This window comes from Larimichthys crocea, chromosome XVI (genome assembly GCF_000972845.2).
Source record: "Larimichthys crocea isolate SSNF chromosome XVI, L_crocea_2.0, whole genome shotgun sequence".
Lineage (NCBI taxonomy): Eukaryota > Metazoa > Chordata > Actinopteri > Sciaenidae > Larimichthys > Larimichthys crocea.
This window is the reverse complement of record NC_040026.1, coordinates 14,143,634-14,166,400: the sequence shown is the minus strand read 5'-3', so window position 1 is coordinate 14,166,400 and position 22,767 is coordinate 14,143,634. Positions and strand designations below refer to the sequence as shown.

The window sequence follows — 22,767 nt, the reverse complement described above, 5'->3', positions numbered from 1 at the left end:
TTGAGATGAAGTCATTTTTATTCAAGAACTATCTGAAACTTGTGAGAACAGGCGGCATTACAGTGAACACTGCTGATCTGGTCCTTTCACAACGATTGTCATCTGAATTTAGAAATCTTTGGTCTTCCACAGGAATGCTGGACCAAGTGGTCCAGTTAATTTAGGAATATGACAGACTGGCTACAGATTTGCATGATTTTTTTTTTAGAGCAGCATTTGCCAATAAATGACGTCAGCTGTGCAGCCTTTTACAGACTGAGTTACAGACACGCTGTAGGAAAGATGATGTGGAATGTGCAGCGTTTTCTTCAAACTTTTTAAACAACAGTACCTAAAACCAGAGTAACTAGAAATTCAGGCGTGCCACATAAAAGCCTGAAAACTTCCTTCAAGATACTTTTTGAGTTCAGGGTGACACAAGCGAGGACATTTTTAGAAATGAATCAATCACTCGTTATACTCCAAAAACTCAGATTCAACTTGACTTTTCTGACTTAGAAGAAAAGACTTTTGTAGAGTTTATAAACTTTTTAAAGACGTCCTTGACAGTTTGTACTCTGGCTGTGAGGATTTGATTTGTGTGCATTTCTCCCTTTCTTCTTCTTCTTCTTCTTCTTCATCATCTCATTGTTGGCGTTTTGAATGAGGCACCATGAAAAAAGGCACAGAGAGACAGCACGAGGCACAGGACTCTGGAATCCACCAGTCTGCTTCTATGAAGACTTCTCTGTAGAGAAGTCTTCATAGAAGCAAATAGTTTTTTCATGTAAACTAATGTGATGGAGAGTCTGCGCTCCATCAGGTGAGCTCCGTCTGCCTGGTCTGTGGAAGCAGAAGAGCCACCAGTCCTCCGGTCAGTAGCAGGGCTGAGACCAGCAGGACGGGTATGGCACAGTTTGTGTCCACCAACTTTCCAAAGACTACGTTACCCATGATCGCTGCCACCCGAGCCACTCCTGTGAAGAAACCGAGAGCAGAGGACCTGAAAGACAGAGAAAGAGAAACAGCAGGACATGTGAGCAGCTGAAGACTGTAACCTGCCTTGCTTCAGCCGCCGTCATGGAATGGAGTTCAGTTTTAAGAAGATGTACCGTAGCTGGGTCGGGTAGAGCTCTGTTCCCACCACGTCCAGGGCGTTCCAGGAGATCACGGACACGCCGCTGAAGACACACGACAGGATCAGACTCTGGACTTTGGTCTGGACCACATAGATGAGGAAGACGCTCAGACTAGACGCCAGCAGACTGCAGGCTGGAGACACAATGAAGACATCATTGAGGCTGCTTGTGTGGATGGACAGGAGTCATGAGCTGCATGACGTAAAGTTAGATGGTAGTTTTAGAGAACGATGGTAACTGCTGGACTCCAGATGATGTGAGCAGATACAAAGATTTACACATTTTAAGAACAAGTCTCAGGAGACTGAACCAAGCTGACGGTGCTGGGAAGAAAAACAAATGATGAAATAATGTTTGCTTTGCTCACATGTACTTGTTGGATTGTGATTGAATGAACTAGTTCACAAACACCTTTAAAAATGGAGATGTGTTTGATCTTCATTCAAACAGCAGCATTAAATCAAACACACAGGTTAGAGGGATTGTCTTGTTTGACTTGTTGCATATCTTCTGATTGGTGCTGAAGAAATCATAAAGTTGTCTGCCTCCCACAAAGGACAGGTTCATGAATGTTTACTTGATGGAAAATAATTACAGTATACATATTTTTAAACTGATGGGTGTGTAGCATCTTGATACTTTGGATGACCAAGGCGATGAGGTGCTGCACGAACCAACATCAATAATCTTATAGAGTATTTCATTTTTAGAGAGGCTCCTCTCTACGTGGATGCACAGGTGATGATTTTTGATCATTTTCTTTTTAATATGCTGATAAAGCTGGTGTGTATATGTCAAAGTTCATATGGAGTCAAAAATAAATCAAATTTGAAGCCAACAACCTGGATGAAAGTTTACAGTTCACTCAGATCTGAACCGTCTCAATGTGCCAAAAGACTTCAGGTGATCAACACACACTGAAAGAGGACGTGACACTCACACAGCAGAGCTTTCCCTCCTGTGCTGTCCATCATGAGGATGGTGAAGATGTTTCCTGGTAGGTTTGATGCAGCGATGAAGAAGCCCTCCATGTACACTGTCAGGAGACACACACACACATACACACGAAGGTTCAGTGAGGACACATCCAATTTATACCAGTCTATCCCAGCATGCAGTGGGGCAGGACACAATAATACACAGTACTGTTTCATTGAACAGGTCCTGGAAATAATGATTTAAATTGCTAACAATTAGGGAGTCTATTTTCTCCTGTGATCAGCTGGAAATCTGTGGTTGTGTTTACTGACGGTAGGATAATAAAAAAATAAATCAATATAAATTTTTCATCATCCCAGAAACAGAAGCACACCTGCTGTCTTCACTGGGTAGCAGCTTTGGTTGTGGAGTGGAGACGGGAGGGACACGTTGGCACAAGGCGAGCCGCCCTCCTCGATTCTATCAAACAGCTCCGGGAACCACATCCACAGCCCGTAGTAACTACACACACACAGACACAACTGCATTACAATAAAACTACAGCTGGCAGTTTTTCTATGTAAAACTCTACTAATGCCTGAGTCCTTCACACAGTCTACTTTGATCCATTTGATCCGTTTTTCCAGTTAAACATGATTTCTGGTTGCAGGAGATAAAACATCTTCAGTGGTTATCTGTCACTGCCTGCTGTGGATTCATCACGTCAGCACTGTTGAAACACGCGTGATAAATAAAAGCCCTGAGGTCGCACACACACACACATAGTCTTGACAACAGGAGAATACAGTCTCACCCAAACGAGATGCAGTAGAAGACGACGAGCAGGACGATGCTCCTGGATCTGAGCGGACCTTTAAACATCTGCTTGAGCGGGACCAAACCCTGAGAGTCAAAACACATTTTTTTAGATTTACAAAGAAAAATGAGATGATTAAGAAGCTATTACGAAGGAATAACTATTAATTAAAAATAGATATTAATGACTTCTTTAAATGGATGTAAGGTCAGGTCAAGTCCCACTGTCTTTAGATTTGATTAAAATATTAAAGCATGTTAATACAGTAGGCAGATATTTGGATATCAGCATGTATGTTGTCCAAAATGTGCCTGAGTCATTTAGATTTATTCATTATGTTAATAATTTATATAGAGTTGTTAGAATCCATGGTGACGTTTACTGTTTCAGTGCACTTGTGTCATTGTAAGACACACTGCCTTCATTACATATCTTTGTCACAACTGTTTGAGGGATCACTGTAAAATATCAGCCAATATACTGATTATTAGAATTTCTGATGTATCTAATATTTCCCCAATGTTGGCATCGATCAGTCTCTACAAAATGGAGAGGATATGCACGACCAAAGCACCACCATCAATCTATCAAGACTATCTTAACAAGGGTACTGAATGAATCTGTTAAATAATATGGTGGAGAGAAACACCCCACATACAAAAGGCTGAGTCCTGTGGCCTTTTGCTTCATGTCATCCTCTCTCTCTACCCACACTGTGTCTCTACAGCTGTCCTATCCAATAAAGCCATACAAGCCAAAACACACACAGTAAACCTGGAAGGAAGTCAATCAACAGGAAATTTGATTTTTTCTGGTTTATGTGATGGCAGTAAAATTAATCCCTGGTTATTAAAATGAATCTTGAAGACTTGGATGAGAACATTTTAGTATTGACTGACATTTTACAGAAAAAAGCATGTTCATAACAGTTAGTTGAAACTCTAAACCACGCTCCAGGTAGTCCTACAGCACTGAGAAACGTACACACTGAATACAGAGGAATGGGGGCTTAACAGGTTAGCAGGTTAATCCAGCCGTGCTGCTTCAGGCACCACGAGGACAAATAATGAAGAGTGATGGAGTCTGTGAGAAGAGGAGCACTCATCATCATCAGTGTTTGCCACATTTACCTTTTTCAAGATCATCCAGACACGAGAAGGCCTCCCTCTGTGTGGACCTCTGTGAGATCTGCTCTCCTCCAGCTCTCCTCTTTGTTTGGAGCTCGTACACAAACCAAAGTCCTTCAAAAGAGTTCAAGGTGACAGTGGTTACACTCGAAGGAAGGAAGGAAGGAAGGGTTTAGAGAACTTGAACCAACCACATAAAAAGGACACATTCGTTACAAACAGCACACTTCCCTTTTTATAATGTGTTAACTGTTTCGGGGTTCTTATTTCACATCTCTCTCATACACTTTATTGTTGTCACCACCTTACTCGTGTTTTTGTCTAATGTAGCTGATCACATACAGGAACATCATTTCGTTCATACCGGGAACTCTTTCCCCTTTCCCCACATGTTCAGCTCAAACATCAGCCTGAAGACGTGGGTGGCCTCTTTCTCCCGGGCAGCCTGGGAAAGGCAAGACAGAAATCACAGAGATGGCTCAGAAGAAAAAAAAAGAAATCGGCCTGCAGACATGAGAACTAGTGTGGACTTTAAAATACCTCCATGAGGAACTTTGGGCTTTCGGGCATGAGCAGCCTGAAGAGGATGGCTGAGGTGAGGCTGGGAACAGAGCAAAGCACCACAAACAGTCTCCAGCTCTGAAAATCCAAAGAGCCCAGAGAAAAACGAGCCCACGTTCTTGGAATCACCAACCAGGCTAGACCTGCAGACAGAAACACATAAGACATTTAGGCGAGACATTTCTCATTTAGAATCCTGTGCATTTTGGAAGTCTGTCAGACTGCTGCCACTGAGCTCCTACCACTCTCTGCTCTGACCACTTTCTACAGAGGGAGTATTGTATGGATTGTAAGGACAGTTGAAAAGAGCATCGGGGTCTCTCTCCCCTCTGTCCTGGACATCTACAACATGTGCAGTCTTCACAAGGCCAGAAGCATTGAGGATGATCCATCACACTGCTCCCATGTACTCTTCTCCCTGCTGCCTTCCAGAAGAAGGTTCCACAGTTTAAGGACCAGCACTGTGAGGATGGGGACGGTGCGGTCCTCCAATGTGCAGTATGCAACTTATTGTTGATTGTTCTTGCAGAGGTACTTTGTTAACTACCTGCAGACTGGACCAGGTAAAGTTGATTTGCTGACAGCACACACATAGAAATAACTTTGAGCCACTCTGTGACTTTGGTTAATAAGTAAAGGTTAGATAGTGAGGGTTTTCTTTCATTTAGGTCAGGGGTCTCCAAACTGTTCCACAAAGGGCCGGTGTGGCTGCAGGTTTTCGTTCCAACCAACCAAGAGCACACAGTTTGACCACTCAACTCTCTGAAGACTGAGATCAGTTAATTAAATGAGTCAAGTCTGGTGTGCTGCTGTTTGGTTGGAAGGAAAAGCCACACCGGTCCTTTGTGGAACAGTTTGAAGACCCTTGATTTAGGTTAAGACTCTTCTCTTTATCTCTTTGGTTTGAACAGCATCGCTCACCCTTTGTTTCCCTCGCTGTATTAATCTGAACTCCTGCTAACAGATAACTTTGTTATACAGAGTATATCTGGTTTTATAGTGCTTCCGTTTCACTAACCGGCTAGTGTTTAGTCCTGCTATTGTTTATTCTCCATCAACAACTGAGAACAGAACAGAGCCATCAGTAATGTTATCAATAATCTATGCTTTCCTGCTATGAAGGGCCGAAGTGCCAACTTAACATGGCAACTTACTATGTGCACACCAAATATTAGCATGTGACTGAAGTTTTTCATAATATCAGCTCTCGTGTTGTTTGTGGATCGTCTCACCTGCTGCCAGAATGTTTCCTGCCATCCAGAAAGTGGCCAGAGCGCTGATCATTGCCCCTCTCCTCAGACGAGGCATGAACTCTGAGAAGTAGGAGAAGATGACGGGGATCGACCCGCCGACCCTGCAGAGGAGAACAGAACAGAACACCTATCAGTTGACTTTTCTGGTGTTCCAAAGGTCACACTGCTCAGTCTGATGACAGAAATGGAATATAATATTCAGAACTATGTTTTCATGAATGTATAATCACCCGAAAAATATCAATAGTTATGTTTTTGTTAGCCTGGTCTTTTATATCTCTGTAAGCACTGACCGTGTTCAGTGTGTTGTTGTCAGCTAAATGACTACATGTGGATATAAAACATGTAAAAACATGCAAATCACCCAATGCCGCTGATGAACCGCAGCAACAGGAAGAGCCAGAACCATGGAGCCACGCTGGCCAGACCTCCAAACACCCCGTTCACTGTCAGGGATACAACCAGGATCCTGCGACGCCCCCTCTGGTCAGCCAAGTATCCCCACAAGTAGCCGCCCACCATCATTCCTAGACAAGAGGTATACAACAGTAAGAAGATGATAATATACATCTGTTTTGAGCAATGCTGACCATCCATGCTTGTAAAATGACTGAAACAATGGATCATCAAATGAAAAGAAGACAACTGATTTATTAAATGTTAAATCACCGAGGAAGATGCTGGCAGTCAGCAGGCCCATGTCTGAGGAGCTCAGCAGCAGATCACAGCGTGCCGTTGGCAGGAGAAAAGACACGCAGAGGATCTCCACGGCATCGCTGGCATTGGCCCAACCACACACCACCAACAGCAGCCAGTGGAACAAACCAAAACCTGAGAGCCAAAGAGCAGAACAAAGACAATGAACAAAAAAAGAAGGTATCTGTGTAAGAATCAATAATGTCTTTGTTATTTTCTGGATCTGGAACAGTCACCGAAACTAAAATCTATGTGGCAGTTCTTTCACAATAATGGACCCAGATTTTTTTTTTTTTTTGGAATATTTATTTTTTTCAGGGCGTGGAGAACAGAACACTGTGCAGCCATTCAACCAGGCTGAAAGGACAGAAAAAGAACCTCTGAAATAAGAATATCAGGAATCAGCAGTGACCGGTTAAAAACAATGGAAGTTGAGCATCGAAAGCAGATTTAAACAGGAACGGTTTCCTGTTTCAGTGTCAGTGTTCTTAAAACATCAAAACAGAAACTGAAGTTTGGTGATCCTGGATCCTGATGGGAGCGGCACCTGGTCCAGTCCTCCAATCGGTAGTGTCATTTGGAAAACTTCTTTAAGTTTGAACATCCTGACAGTCATGACTGCTGCACGCCTGTCAGTGTTAGAACTGTGAATGTTAAACTGTATTAACCTGTTTTTGCTGAGGTACTTTGATAACTACCTGCAGACTGGATCGACTGACCACATGCAGAGATATCTTTGTTTAGAGTCCCAAGGTTTACTGAGTCACTACAGATAACAGAGCTCAGCCTTGTGGCTGAATAATGATCGAGGGTCACTTCACCTCTCTGGACTGGAAAACTAATTCACCACTGTCATGCAACACTGTGAGGACAATTGTGCATTAAATGCAGTTTAAACATGGATTTAATGTGGTGTCTGAAATATGCCATATGCAATATGCTTTATGTCTGTTAAAAGAGCCATTAATGGGGGTGTCGATTAGCTCAGTTGGTAGAGCATCCACCCCATGTATGAAGGCTCAGGGTTCGCTATTAATGAAGGAAAGTATCAATAACAGGTGACTTTTGGTTGCAGTGTATGCATCTACATGTCAAAGCTTTATAAGCATGTAATCCCTAAAACTGGATTTCCCCACAAAACATCACACTCACCTGTTTCCTCTACTGCTTCCTCGTACGTTAACCTTCTCCTTTCACCTGCACCAGCACCATGTGTTACGTTTGCTGCCCTCCTCTCGAAAATGATTTCACCTAAAAGACGCACAAACAGCTCATGTGAAACGGTGTGTCCAGATACAGAAGAAGGTAAAATAAGACATTTGTTGGTACCGAGCCACAAACTTAGTACAAATGAGATGATTAGAGTTAATTATAGCTGAGGATGAGGAAAGACTAATTAGAGCTGATGGGGAAACTGCATGAGCTTCACTGATCCTCTACTAGACATCATCTGACCAAAGACTGTCTGTGTTATGGACAGGGCCTTCTCTAAAACAGATTTTTAATCCTAACCATTTTTGTGCTCTCAGTATGAACTATGATATTATCTCTATTATTACGTGTCTGATTTCACCTCTCTTGTGCTCGTCTCCTTCTTTTGTTTTCCTCTGTGTGCCCTCATTTAACTACTTCACATCTGAGTATGGAGCCCTCAGATTTGTTTTCATTGACAAATGCTGCTGGATATTTTTCTATAGATCTACTGGTTGATCTGCAGCAGCACTGTATGTGACGGGAACACCTGTTTGTTTGTTATATATATACATACACATACATACATACATACATACATACATACATACATACATACATATATATATATATATATATATATATATATATATATATATATATATAATACACACACACACACACACACATATACATATATATATATAGATATATTATATAGATATATGGTAATAATTGAAAAGTATATAAGTGTGCTTAGTGTAAGTGTACTGTAGTAAAATGTCTCCTGTCACTGATCAGACATTAAAAAGCATGTTACTGTTGTATGTGGCTGTGATGAACAACAAGAAGAACAATACTTCAATAAACTGTCTTTTTTGTTGGAGGAATATCTGCACTGCAGAATCATGTGTCATATAATCTGCAGATAAAATATCATGACAGCAGACATAAAGCTGCTCTGTAGCCTTAAAACAATGAGATGAACTTCATCTTTAATCAAACAGTGTGATAACTACTGACTGAGCTCTTCCAGCTCTCCGTGTGTCTGTCAGTCAGCGTTGGAGTGAAGCGACACAGTCAAACAGGTCTTTACCTTCATCCGAGTCGGGCTCGCTCGGCTCCGGGCACTCCTCGGTGAGCAGCGGCTCTCTCACCTCCGCGTCTCCGCCATGCACGTGACGAGGCATCCCGCGAAGTCGGACGTGTCTAATATGGGCACAGAGCTGAGGGCAGTTTAACTACCCCACTGCAGCCCTGTCTGTCCATGTCACTGTTTGACCCGCTGCTCCTGTCTCATGACTGCCTGCTGGCTGACTGAGCTAACACTGAAGCTACCCTGACAAGAAGGAGGACCAGGAAGTGAAAAGACAGCGGCGGTGTGTGCGTCCCGAGCCTCTCCTCCACTCAGCCGCGCTGTTTGCTTTAGTTCGAGCTGGAGGTGAACTACAACTACCACGGCGCACTGAGCCTTACAAGAGCCCGCGGAGGTAACGCTTTAGCAGCTAAAAGGAAGAGCCGTGTGTCCGTGTGTGCCGGAGCGAGCGGAGGGCAGCGGTTGACGTCGCCTCCCCTTGTGTTTGGAAAAAAAAGAAAAAAGATTGAAGATGGCGACCAGCTCGGAGCGCAGTCCACCTCCGTTCCCGGACTCCGAGGACCAAGACGTGCTGGACGCTGAGGACGTCGGAGGCCGAGACAGCGATGAGGAGGACGAAGGGGAAGACATCTTCATGGGCGCAGTACGTCTGTCTGTCTCTCTGTCTGTCTGTCTGTCCGCGTCAACTTAACGTTTGTCCCGGGCTAGCTGTGCTAAGCTGTGATTTGGCTAACTGACACCAACTGTCAAACAGCTAACGTCACCGAGGGAGAGCTAATTTAACAACAACAAAAAGTTTTGTTTGGCTGTCGAGGGACGTTTATGTTGTTTTAACGTTGAGGAAACGTTCAGGAGATGATGTTGGCACAAGCGACTGTCGTGTCAGATCATTCAGCCTCGACAGCGCTGAGCAGAAGTTGATTTATTAGAGCAGAGAGAGTGTTTTGGTGGACCTCCTCTCACCGCTGCAGCCTGTGCTGGGCTCTGACAGTGGGACTAATGTCCACGGAGGGCTCGGAAAGTTGGAGTGAGTGCTGAGGTAGAGCAGGAAAGCAGATAACACAGAGCGTATCTAGTATAAGTTAATGTTGTGTGGGTGTTTTTGTGTTCCCCTCTTCCTGGTGTGCATTGAAGGTGGAGGTGTCCTCCTCTTCACCTATGCATGGCCTAAAAAAAAAAAGGCTCAGCCTGGGTGTGCACACTTTTTTTTTTTTAGGCCATGCATAGGTGAAGCAAAGCAGCTGTCCTAATCCTAAATCTGCTGATAATGAGCTCTGACTGTGCAAAGCCACGATTCTTGGACGCGATTCTGTGTAAACCAAAACACACAATCAATTTTTTTTTTTTTTTTTTTTTTTTTTGAATGGGGGATTAAAAAGCTGGCTCCAGCAGCCTCCTGTCATGTGAGAGGAGCTGCTGTGGTCACATGGTCAGAACCCGGATGTTTTCCCCCTCACAGTCAAAGTTCAGAGGAGAGATTGGAAAGTTGCTGTCTTTGATTTTTTTCACTCTCTCTCTCTGTGTGTGCTGCACGGAAAGCATTACTCAGCAGTTGTGGATGTTAGATTGAACAGAGCCTCGGAGCTGAAGTCATACTTGGAGGTGGACCAGGTGGTGGTGGTCATGTGTGGCCTGCTGCATGGTGAACTTACAGGAAGTGTTTGCATAGTATTACTCAGGGTGATAATTAGTGAGTACGTGAGCAAATATTCCACCGTATGCACAAACTACAGCCACAATGATTTCTGAGAAAAACTAAGCATGCTTTATGTTGTATCATTCTGCATTAGATAGAACCAGGCATACCTAAAAAAAAATATATATATATATATATATATCCATAAAAGTACAAACACAGTGGAAAGTGGATCTGATCAGGGATGATTTAAAAATCATGACCAATAATTTGACCTATGATTCCAAAAATGCTGATGCTGCACTCAGGCTCATCTACTGCAGTGTCTAGTAGATCGGAAAATCAAACTAGATTTCTTCTTATGTTATAAAGTGATTTAAAGTAGATGAGTAATTAAGATGTTTTGTCAAGCTTATTTTATTTAAGTGTCCTTAACCTTTTTTTTTTCAGAATTAGATTTTAGTCTTAACTGAAATGAATATTAAAAATCAAAGAAGAAAGAAGAACATCAAATTGAGTTTAATACATGTTAAAATTGTTGTATAGATTCTGACTTAGCTACATAATTGTATCACCTGGTTATGGGTGCACTCCCTGTAACCATCGAATATATGACAAACATGACATCAGTGTACTCTATTGTCCTGGTTAGTTAGCACTAGAACACTAACATCATAACTATCTTTACTGTCTCCTACCGTGGGGTAAACTTGCTGGAAATACACTTACTGTGGTTTGCAGTGTGGTTAGTTTTCTGTTGGATCTTTTAGTTACTGCCATTTGTACATTTACATGCAGAGAAAGAGACACTGAACTTTAGTTAGTTTAAGCAAGACCTGTTGCTGTGGTTTGAGTGTGTTTCAGCATCACGTTGCTTTCCTCATTATAACCTGCTTGCTTTTTGATTTGAAAGGAATCTTTCTGTTGTAAGTTACACACCCAGTTGCCTGGAATGGCTTTGTCTATAAAGTTTTTATATCCTCCACAGAAAGTGGAGCTCTCATGAGTGTCATCTGATGGCTCAGCTCAGAGTCGAGTTTAACAAAGCCATGCAAACGAGTACAAACACAAGCATCAGGCCACTCGCTCGTAAATTTAGAGGAAGGAGCCACAGACACTGCTCACAGTATCAACTACAGCTCACAGTCAAACCTTTGGTTCCTGTAAAGTCCATTAAAAGCTGCTAATGTCTGACAAAAAACAAAAACCTCTTCAGCACTTAATGTGGCTGACTGTTATTATTATTGATAAGTTTGTGGAAGTTGTATTGTTGTAATGAATCAGTGAAAATCCACATTTTTGTTTCGATAAAACTGAATACCAGTTACCAAAGTTTAATTCTTTGTGCCTTTTCTCCTCAGAGCAACCCTCCACTGATCGAAATGGACCCCACGCTGCCACCTGCCAGTCAGCCCAGTGACGTTTTAATGAAGCCCCCCGCCGATATCATGAGTGACCCCTTATTCGAGCCTGTCAGCAGCCAAGCAGAAAACAAACCCACGAGTGAAGAAGTCAGCGAACCCTCGGATGATTTTGTCGACCTAACGAATAACCTAACCGACTCCCCCGATGACTCAGCCGCAGCTGCGAGTGCCGTTGCAGACGCAGCAAAAGACACAACTGAAATTCTTCTAGATGAGCCCACGGAAGACTTTGTTGACATATTTGGAAGTGAAACTGAAGCGCCGGGAGAGGAAGTTCTGCTGGCAGATGTTACGGTCGAGGCAGCAACAGATAAAAGTGAAGTGACCAACAATGCCACAGATCTACCTGGTGAGGAGAAAACAGGAAGTCATGCTCAACAGGAAGAAAAAGAACCTGGCGCCACCCCTCCAATCATCGACCTCGGCCTTGACTTGTCAGCTGGTAACGCACACCAGCCACCTAGCAGTGATAAAATTGCTGACCCTTTGGTCGACCTCCTCAGTGCTGCTCCACCTGCTGCTGAAGCCAAAAAGCCCAGCCGGGCGACAGTCGACTTGTTCGAAGATGACGGCAGCGACTTGTTCATGGAACCCCGGCAGGCTAAATCCAGCAAGCAGCCACAGAAAAGCCTCTTTGGTGAAGCTGACGAGGATCTGTTCAGCGAGCCACTGGGTGCCACCTCGAAGAAAACCGTCAGCAAAGAGCAGAAGGACAAGCCTGTCATGACAAAAGCTGCTGGGGATGCTAGCAACATAGGCGGGCCACTGCAAGACAGTAATCCTGTAGAGCCTGGTGATCTTTTCACAGAGGAAGCCATTGACACAGTGCCCAGCATCAGAAACACCAGCACTGTCAACTCCAAGACCAACGGAGTCCACTCTGAAGAAGAGACAGACATATTTGCTGGTAGGTCTACTGTTTCTCCTATTATGTAACATGATCAGGATTTCTGGATTGTGTTTTCTGACAAAGAGTGTGTTCAACACAGAATGTTAAATCTCGAGTGTTTATCCTCTTATTTCAGTTCATTTGGACGAGTGACAACAGTTCTAGATCCAAACAGAAGAAAGGAAATGTTGTTTAGTTTCAGTAAGAGATTTATTGGAGGTAAAAAGTCAAACAGCAGATGGTCATATCAGGATATTTCACTGTGTTTATCTTTCAGGGGGGTGTTTGCTGTTATTAGATAGTAGATATTAAAAGGTTGCCAGGAAATGAGAGGAGACTGGGAGGACAACACCAGACAAAAGCTTCATGGCCAGACTCAAACCAGGGATACAACTCATGGTCACACCTTAAACCCACGACATACCATTTATCTGTCTTCTAACAGCAATACTGGATTTTTACCATCACTGTTATATAACAACAATTTAATTGTCAGATCCTAGTGCATACCTTACCCACAATGCAACTCAACCACTGACAGAGGTTTGGGTGTGTAACACTAGTAGCCTCAAGGTGCTAGCCTCAGTCAGTTCACTTCACTTTAACTCCACGCACGACACTTTTTGTTTGTTTTCATTTTCAAACCTTCAGCCCCAACTGACGCTGACTCAAGTGCCACCACTTAAGGACATTTCTCTGACTTTTAAACAGGGCCAGGATGTACATGCATGCATGTATTGACTCAGTCTGGTTTTCTTCACGTCTCTTCTCATCTCTAACAGAAGCCACGGTGGAGCTTTCTCTCGACAGTCCGCGGGATGAGAGGAAGAAGGACGCGGCGGCCAAACCATCTGTGTCCACCGCCTCCTCTTCTCTGTCAGCTGCTGCCAGTCTGACAAAGCCACAGTCTGCTGCCCTGGAGGAGGTACACACACGTCTAACGCCAGAGTGAAACTCCCAGTGTGACTGCTACAGAGCAATGACTGAAAACTAAAGTGTCTTTGTGTTTAATATTTGTTTAAGTTGGAAGAAGAGGAAGAAGAAGAGCTGGAAGACAAATTTGACATCTTTGTTTCTGTCAAAGACCCTGAGAAAATAGGTGAAGTATCTGAAGTATCTATACACTGTAGACATCAAGCATGCAGAGGTTATTCTTTATCATTTCAAGACTAGTCATAAAGTAAACTGTAAAGAAAACTCACAAGCAGCTGTTAGGTTAATATTAACTTAACGTCAAAACCTTCTTCCTTTTTTTTTTTTGCAGGGGATGGGATGAACGCCTACATGGCCTACAAAGTATCCACACAGGTAAAGACTGAACTTATCTGAAGCTGAGGAAGTTAGTACAGTTACTAAACATTGTGTGTCAAGAGAGGAAACACATGGATTAGGGGTAGGCGATATATCGAATATACTCGATATATCGCGGCTTGTTCTATGTGAGATGTATGAAATAACTATATCGCGACCATCGAGTACTTGTCACGTAAATGTTTTAAGCCGTCGGCATTTAATTCTCCAGAGTTTTGCCTGTCACTCACTCCTGGTGCTGCTCACAGCACCCACCCACCCAGTTTATCGCAGGGTGGGTGATCTCGTGATCTTGTGTAAATACGGCCGGCTCTCTACGCTGCCAAGACAGGGCAAAGGACGCAGCTAAAACGCGGCGCAGCCATTACTAATCTAATAGAAGGGTCTGCTTGATCATACTGATGTTATTTTTTGCATCAAAGGGTTGAATTTAACATTCATAGTGATTTACAGGAGAAATAAAAATATCGAGATATATATCGTGTATTGTGATATAGCTTAGAAATATCAAGATATTGGTTATAGGCCATATCGTGCAGCCCTAACATGGATTAATTCCCTACACTGCAGCCTGTCATTGATTCAAACACAGTGGTACAGTAGAAATGAAGATGATGAACTGTGTTTCAGACCTCACTGTCCATGTTCCGCAACAAGACGTTTACAGTGAGGCGACGCTTCAGCGACTTCCTCGGCCTCTACGAGAAGCTCTCTGAGAAACATGGACCAAATGGATTCATCGTGCCTCCGCCACCAGAGAAGAGCATCCTGGGTAGGCAAACTGCCTTTTACCGTTTCCTCTGATAAACCCTAAATCTGTCATCTCCATCAGCTATAAGAAAAGGCAATGTGTCGTACAGGTATGACAAAGGTGAAGGTGGGAAAGGAAGATTCCTCCTCTGCAGACTTTGTTGAGAGAAGAAGAGGCGCTCTGGAGAGGTAAGAGAGAAGGAATGAAATGATAAAGCTGTTATGTTGTTGTCGTACCAACAGACGGGGAAAGTTTTCTCTTCTTTCCACAGGTATCTGCAGCGGGTGGTAAATCATCCATCACTTCTCCAAGATCCTGACGTCAGAGAGTTCCTGGAGAGAGAAGAAGTAAGTTGAGTTTGTGCCTGAGCCACCGTAAAACACTGAACTCTTTAAGAACATGAACTCGACTGTCACGACAACTTCAGCACAGAATAATTCAATTAAATTCTCTTTATTGCATCTAGAAATGTCTGTTCAAATTGAAGGAACGCTGTCAGATATTATTCCTCTGCCATTCACACCTATTGGATCCTTTGTGTAGGTTTACTACATCTTTGAAGTACAATCTGGTGATGGCTTTATTGTAATGTGTGTGTGTGTGTGTGTGTCTTCAGTTGCCCAGAGCAGTGAGCACCCAGGCTCTAAGCGGCGCCGGCTTCCTGAAAATGATCAACAAAGCAACAGATGCTGTCAGTAAAATGACCATCAAGATGAATGAGTCAGACGTGGTGAGTTGAGCTGCAAACAGACGCTCCGGCTGTTCGTCTGTTTTCATTCCAACGGCACTCTGATCACTTTTAGAACGGGAATCTGTGTTTTCCTGTAACAGGCAGAGAAATTCAGCCTCACGGTTAAAGCTGACGTCCAATTGACATTAGTCAGAATGTTACAATGTGAACTTGTTCTTCTTTATAAAAGTATTTCTGCATACAGGCACACACATGCTTTTGTCCATTTGCTATAGGTCAGCTTACCTTTGTATATTTAGTAGGTGTCAGCACAGTTCACTGAATGCTGAAGGTGAGGTAACCACTCATGCTGATCAAAGAGCGAATTTGTCAAAGGTTGGTGCAGGAAAAAAATAAGAGCTCAAAGTACCACAAACACACACACACTGAGATTATTCAAATATTCAAGTGTATATTCCAGCTGAATACATTTAAAAGAGTAATCTAATCAAATCAAATCAGGTCAATTTTATTTGTATAGCCCAAAGTCACAAAGTACATTTGCCTCTGAGGGCTTTACGATCTGTACAGGGAGTGACACCCTCTGTCCTTAGACCCTCGGTTCGAGTTCAAGTACAACTGCATAAATTGCCGTCTTCCTTTACTTTCCTCTTAGGAAGCTGAAAGCACCAATTCTAACATAATTCTTTATCATTTGCATATGTAATCCAGGTGCTTTGTGCTCGCATCATGCCCCCTTTCGGGTGAAAGTAGAGCCTATTTTTTGACTGGTGGTAAATTAAACAGTCATTCGCTATCATGCTGAAAATATGAAAGAACACCTGACCACCTGCTTCATTTAATCTCCAGCTAATTTCACTTTTCCTCTCATTAAAATAACATTTTTGTCCAGTTTGACGACGCTGTAAACTAATGATGTCACTGTGGTGAAGCAGAACAACTGTTTCTGTTTTGATAGTTGTTTGTGGTCGATAGCAGAAGTAAAACAACAGATCTGTTTGAGCCCCGTTTCCTGGGCTGTTTACAAGATTCATTATTAGAATATCCTCTGCTACTTTCTAAATGCAGGTGTTTATAAGAGGACTGTATATTTTTACAGGTGTAACCAACAGGCTAACTCATCTGTCCTCTCTCAGTCCTGATGCATTACTGCATTAAAAAGGAAAGCACGAGCGTCAGCCGTGTTCATTACCTCACTGCCTCCGCACACTTCTCTCTCTCCTGCAGTTAAACACTAATTCAGCTCCCCTCCACACTCTGTCACACCATGAATGAACCTATGATGAAGTGTTTTCCACAGATGTACACATGTTGACTGGCCTGGTCCCATCATTGTCATATTGTCTGTGAGTGTCCTTTGCCCCGGGTGGAAGTAGAACACACACCGAGGCTTGGACGTCATACTAACTGTGTGTTTTGCTGCAGTGGTTCGAGGAGAAACTGCAGGAGGTGGAGTCTGCAGACCAGCAGTTCAGGAAGCTCCACGCGCTGGTCGAAAACCTGGTCATCCACAGGAAAGGTTAGTCACCCCCCTTCCAACCGTGCAAAGGTGTGGTTAGAGTGCTGATGATTTATTAATCAGATATTCTATTAACTCGTCATTTCCTTCACCATGACCTCAGCTGATATCACAAACTGGATTCATCTTTAGAGATTCATTCATTAAGTTTTGACGGGAGATGTTATGAGTTTATTTGTGGGCTCATGTTTTTTTTTCTCCTCCTGAATAAAAAGTAGAATTGAACGGAACTAGCGGTTGACAGTAAATGTTGTTTTTACACAAAGCTATGTTCACAAAGTAGTGTGCAGATGTTCACGGTGCGTCTCGTTCCCTCTCCAGAGCTCTCGTTAAACACGGCCAGCTTTGCCAAAAGCACGGCCATGCTGGGCAGCGCGGAGGACAACACGGCTCTGTCCCGAGCTCTCTCTCAGCTGGCGGAGGTGGAGGACAAGATGGAGCAGTTGCATCAGGACCAGGCCGCGAACGACACCTTCAGCTTTGCAGAAGTCATCGCAGATTACATCCGCCTGCTTGGAGCCGTGAGGGTACTGAGAACATCTAATTTTTTTTTATTTATTTTTTTTAAACATCCATAGTGATAAAGTGATTTCATAATTTAAAGTTTCTATATTTAATTTTCTGTCTAAGTGAAATGTAATTTCAATCTTAAACTTGTCTTCCTATCTTCAGTTGTGAGGTTAGGTATGACACTTTATTAATTATTAATGTATTATTCTAATTTAGTCCAAACTGTTGTTTTCTCTTTTGAGAAAGCTGAAAGTTGCAGGTATCACTGCAATTCTTAGTAATAGTACAAGTTATGCAACTGGTCATTGTACATTATATATTCAGCTAGATATGAATACGATATATGTCAGACATGTACAGTGTAGACAGTAGTGTATGAATACATAGAGATACACACAGTATTTTTAGGATTTTTTTGGCATCTAGCAGTGTAGTTGCTGATCCACTCACCCTCCTGTTCCAAGAAACTACAGTGAGCACACACACACGTGAAAGGCCCCATCTAGAGTCAGTGTGTAGTTTGTCCTTTCTGGGCTACTGTAGAAACGTGGCGGCTCAATCTAACGTAACAAAAACATACATGATTCATATTTTCAGGTGATTATACACTAATGAAAACAGAGTTATAAATATTCTGTTCTATATTGTAGAGTGACACATTGGACCTTTAATTGTGACTGGAGGTTTCTTTGAACGTCATTGTTCAGTTGTTGAAGACGAGGCTCAGCTACACAGCTAAAGTAAATATCCAGACATAAACATGAAATGAGCCTGTCCGTGTGTGTGTGTGTGTGTGTGGCGTGCAGGGGTCGTTTGATCACCGGATGAAGGCGTGGCAGCGTTGGCAGGATGCTCAGGCCGTGCTGCAGAAGAAGAGGGAGACTGAGGCCAAACTGCTGTGGGCCAACAAGCCGGACAAACTGCAGCTGGCCAAAGAGGAGATCGCTGAGGTAGAACAGCAGCCAAGATCAACACAGTGAAATAAGTCAGAAGGACGGGAAGAACAATGTTTGAATAATCAATGTTGTCCCTGTATCATTTTGTTCCTCAAAACAGAAACCCCAACATGGTTATTGTCATTATTACTTCAGACTAAAACTCATTTGAACTCAGCATGACTTTTTCTTTTTAAATATTGAATAACTTCCACATATCAGTGATCATCTACACTCTTCATCTCTCCTTGTTGACAGTGGGAGGCCAAGGTGACGCAGTACGAGAGAGACTTTGAAAGAGTGTCCGCGACTGTGCGCAAGGAAGTGGTCCGCTTTGAGGTTTGACGCTTGTTCTCGTTGCATGTTTCAGTTACTGGACAGCTGGAAACGTTTATTAAAGATTGATGAATGTTTTGTTATTGAATCACACAGAAAGAAAAGGCCAAGAATTTCAAAAGACAGGTCATTAAGTACTTGGAGGCTCTGCTTCAGTCTCAGCAACAGGTGAGTGTCTCTGTTCAAACATAAAAATGTAATATTTCCATAATCAAATATTCTTCTTGTCAAACCGGTCAGTGTACAGTTATATATAGATTTGATTTTGAGACATATTCACTTATCTATGGAAGCTCTTGTTTTCACTTTAGTTTTAGAAGTCTGTACAGCGTCTGCATTGCCTGACTGATCTCCAGAAAGATTTGACGAGTGCAGCAGTACAATAAGTTTGAATTAGAAGTGATCAAAAAGAAACGAGTAAAAAGGTGCAGAGATGTGGTGCGGTACATCATCCGTGGATCATAAAAGGTGTAATATTTCAGAAAAAATAAAACATGAGCTCAGCAGTGAGACATGAATGACTTTTGACCTAAAACATAGAGAAACAGATTAGGGCTGCTGCTATGATCATTTCATTCTTAATGAAAGTGTCCATACATGTTTTAAAAACACCTTTAAATAGTACACACTTACTCAACAAATATTAATATCATCAAATACTAAAAATGTGTCAGAGTGAGGTCAGAGTCGTGTCTTCAGATTGCTAAATGTTCAATTTTAATAATGTTAAACAAAAAAAGCAACAAATACTCAACTCACTTATGAAATATGCATAGACGTGATGTAAATCTTAAATATTAACCACTTTGTTTGTGTCTTCTTCCCCTCCAGCTGATCAAATACTGGGAGGCTTTCTTACCAGAAGCAAAAGCAATCGCCTAATGGTCGAGCACCAGCCTTTTGACGACCGAGCAGGCTGCCTTCTTCTTATACACTTTACCTCTTGCCTTTAAACCAAGGAAAATGCGCGCATTGTAAAGGGAGAAACAATCAACCTGTTTTTTTAATCACCTTTAACATATAGCTCTGTATACTATTGTATTAATAATTGTATATTTTCATTTAACCTTCCACAAATATTTTCTTATTAGATGAAAAAAAAAAAGAGTTTGCATATACAAAGATATGGACACAAAGAGAGAAGAGTGTAGATGAATGATTCCATTACTTTCCACAGGAGAAGGGAAATGAACAGAGTCGCTTGTTCTCAGGATTTTCTCCGTCGTGTGATCAGGAGCTCCTTCACATCAGCAGTGGTTCATTGTTTACAGCGCGGCTGCTCTCTCATCACACATCTCTGGGGACCCAGATGAAGAAAGCGGCCAAGAGTCTCGCTCTGTTTCTTCTTTTTTAGTGACTCAAAGGGATAAAAAAAAAAAAAGCAAAAAAAAAAACAGTTAATGAATATAAGAATTATGAACTTCCACCAGGTGGATTAAGTACTTAAGTACCAGCCATGTTTGACCTTTTTTTTTTTTGTTTCTTTCACATTTAAAATGATGCTGATGGGAGGGGGTGCAGGGTGTCAAGGCATTAGATTAGCAGGGTCTACAGCTGTGGTCAAGGGATGCATTGTAGGTCAAGCTTGTGAGTTTCATGTTTTAGATCGGATTTCAATCATAGTGCAAACTTCTAACTACACGATGTCTGTGCCTTTTTAAGTCCGAACGGTGTTTTTTGGTGTAATCCAGCCTGAGAGGAAGTCCATGTGCAGAGGCTTGTTAATGACTTCAACAGCAGCCATAATGATATGAGTGTTAGTGCTGAGGTTTAAAAACAATACTGGTGTTTTCATGTTACATTTACTGCAAATTAAGTGTTTGTTTGTTTTTACATTCCAGTCAGTCTTTGATTCTCTACTGTATGAAAATCAGAGCCAGCAGAGATTTAAAACGAGTGAACATCATGTCCGAGGTTGTGTGTGTCATCACTGTGTGGTAATTCATTACTGTAAGTGACATTTTACCGAGCAACAGTGACTAACTTGTAGTAAATGCTGATGTCGGCTGTATGGATGAGCTTTCTCAATCAAGTTTCACATCTCTTCAAGGAGATTTCATGCTGTAGTGAAATGTAATCTTGAAACCAAAGGCTGCCTGGATGTTAGGATTCTGCAACTAACACTTATTTTCATCATCAGTCATTTTCTTTAATCATTTTCTATAAAATGGTCCGGTGTCGTCTTTATCTGACTAGCAGTTTGATTATTAAAGGCACCCTGTGGAGTTTTTGAGCAGTTACGGAGCGATGTTTTAAAGGTTGGCTCTCCGTTTTTGTTACGATCTCACACACAGTCCTGCCAACACATGCCAAGGATGACAGAAATGTGCCAACAGACATTTGTTAGACCTATAAGATGCACTTTGGTGAGAAATGATGGACGTAAACTTTGTTGACAAAAAAGCAAAATCCACAGGGGACCTTTAAGTTCCAAAAAACAGAAAAGAAGCAAATCTTCACATGACTAATCAACACTAAACAATACTGTGATTTCTAGTAAATGTACAACATGTCAAAAAAAAACACCAGGATGGTCCTTAACAGAAACTCACACAAGGTGCTGACTGGGCTTTTTTTATTTTGACTCGTAGCCATGAGATTAATGTCAAATACTAAACGTACTGATGTCATAGTGAACCTTCTTCCCTGCAGCCTCACTCTGCAGTCTGACAGCTTTTAACATCAAACAGTAACAAACCTGCATCACAGCTCCACGTCACGGAGCTGCCGTCTTTTGATTACAGCTTTAATTTCACGTTTGCACACACACTATCGTTCACTGTCGTCACTGAACTTGCAGACATTTCTTTGTTTTCTCTCTTTCTGTTTTTCTTTGGACAGTGTGATGCACGCTTGCTTTCAACTGTTGTTAGACAGCACTCAAAGAAAACTGTTTGCTGGTGCGGCCTCATACTGTATGTCTTCACTTGTCAACGTGCAGAGCAATGTCAGCAATGTGCACTGTCAGAGATTTCTTTTAAAACAAAATCAATAAAAGTTGCACTGTTTACACTTGGAAATTTCATGAAGAACTTCAGACTTCAGTGTCTCATTTGTTCATTTGACTTACATTAAGTACTTACAATGACGCCATCTAGAGTCAATCGGTTTGAGGCTTAGAGCAAAAACAAGCTTTTGCACAATCAAATGGTTAGTAACAACATTTCGTGGACACATTTATCTCTAATGCACCATCTGTTGTCTATAATGACTTTTTTGTCTTCCACATGTGGTGCAGGTTAACAGGTGGTCTGATCTGACAACAACCCCTCGTCTGATAAATGTGAGTGAGATTAAGAAGGTGTTTCTTTAGATTCTTTATATCTGAAAAATACATTTGGATCACAGGTGACACTAAATAACTGCAATTCTACTGTTTATTCCACTGATCAACATTCATTTCAAATCTAAAAAATCAGTCGTCTTTTAGATGAACACCAGTACACCCAACTGGAATTTAACCTATAAACAATATAAGAGGTATGTTCAGAAATATCAGTACAAAAACTCTGTAAAGTCTAAACTATAAAGTCAAATTCTTTGTCCATGTGAAGGCATTTCTGAGATTTCTTTCAAAACACATTAAATACGTTGAAAATAGTTGCTGAAAATATGTGAAAAGACTTTGAACGATATATTACTGAAATGTGCAGTTAGAGGTACAAACAGTTTTTAGTCCAGGATTTTGTGGGCGGTCCTTAAAGGGTGGCTCGATGACACGCTGAAGCCACCCTGAGCAGAGAGACAGAGATGAATTCATCTCGCTCAGAGTGTTTCAAAGTTAGTCATGTCATTTTCTGAACTCATCTGACAAATTTCAGTCACTTTAAAATGGCTGCTTGACTGCTCCCACATGAGGGTGTGGCTTAAGCACATTCAGAGGACACGCCCCCACAGTCCTGGAGCTGAGAATTTATTTTTACCTGATTTTGACACCTAATTTCATAAACTTGTTGAAATTTTTAATCATTCAAATTTGACTGGGTGG

General features: G+C 42.0%; 2 protein-coding genes across 2 annotated transcripts; one reads left to right on the top strand and one right to left on the bottom strand.

Moving 5' to 3' along the window:
- Positions 1-8,899, bottom strand: sv2 (synaptic vesicle glycoprotein 2). Its single transcript, XM_027289225.1, has 13 exons — positions 8,778-8,899; positions 7,643-7,741; positions 6,464-6,625; positions 6,159-6,321; positions 5,774-5,895; positions 4,521-4,684; positions 4,345-4,425; positions 3,984-4,094; positions 2,851-2,939; positions 2,431-2,558; positions 2,059-2,154; positions 1,092-1,251; positions 1-982 (listed from the first exon to the last, which is right to left on the bottom strand). The coding sequence occupies exons 1-13, from the start codon at positions 8,869-8,871 to the stop codon at positions 799-801; spliced, it is 1,653 nt and encodes a 550-aa protein (XP_027145026.1). The 5' UTR covers positions 8,872-8,899; the 3' UTR covers positions 1-798.
- Positions 8,900-8,946: 47 nt separating this feature from the next.
- On the top strand, positions 8,947-21,811 carry snx1a (sorting nexin 1a). Its single transcript, XM_027289224.1, has 15 exons — positions 8,947-9,420; positions 11,775-12,744; positions 13,509-13,651; positions 13,750-13,825; positions 13,991-14,034; positions 14,668-14,809; positions 14,898-14,976; positions 15,060-15,135; positions 15,405-15,518; positions 16,905-16,998; positions 17,320-17,525; positions 18,315-18,458; positions 18,702-18,782; positions 18,876-18,947; positions 19,611-21,811. The coding sequence occupies exons 1-15, from the start codon at positions 9,289-9,291 to the stop codon at positions 19,659-19,661; spliced, it is 2,424 nt and encodes an 807-aa protein (XP_027145025.1). The 5' UTR covers positions 8,947-9,288; the 3' UTR covers positions 19,662-21,811.
- The last annotated feature ends 956 nt before the right edge of the window (positions 21,812-22,767 follow it).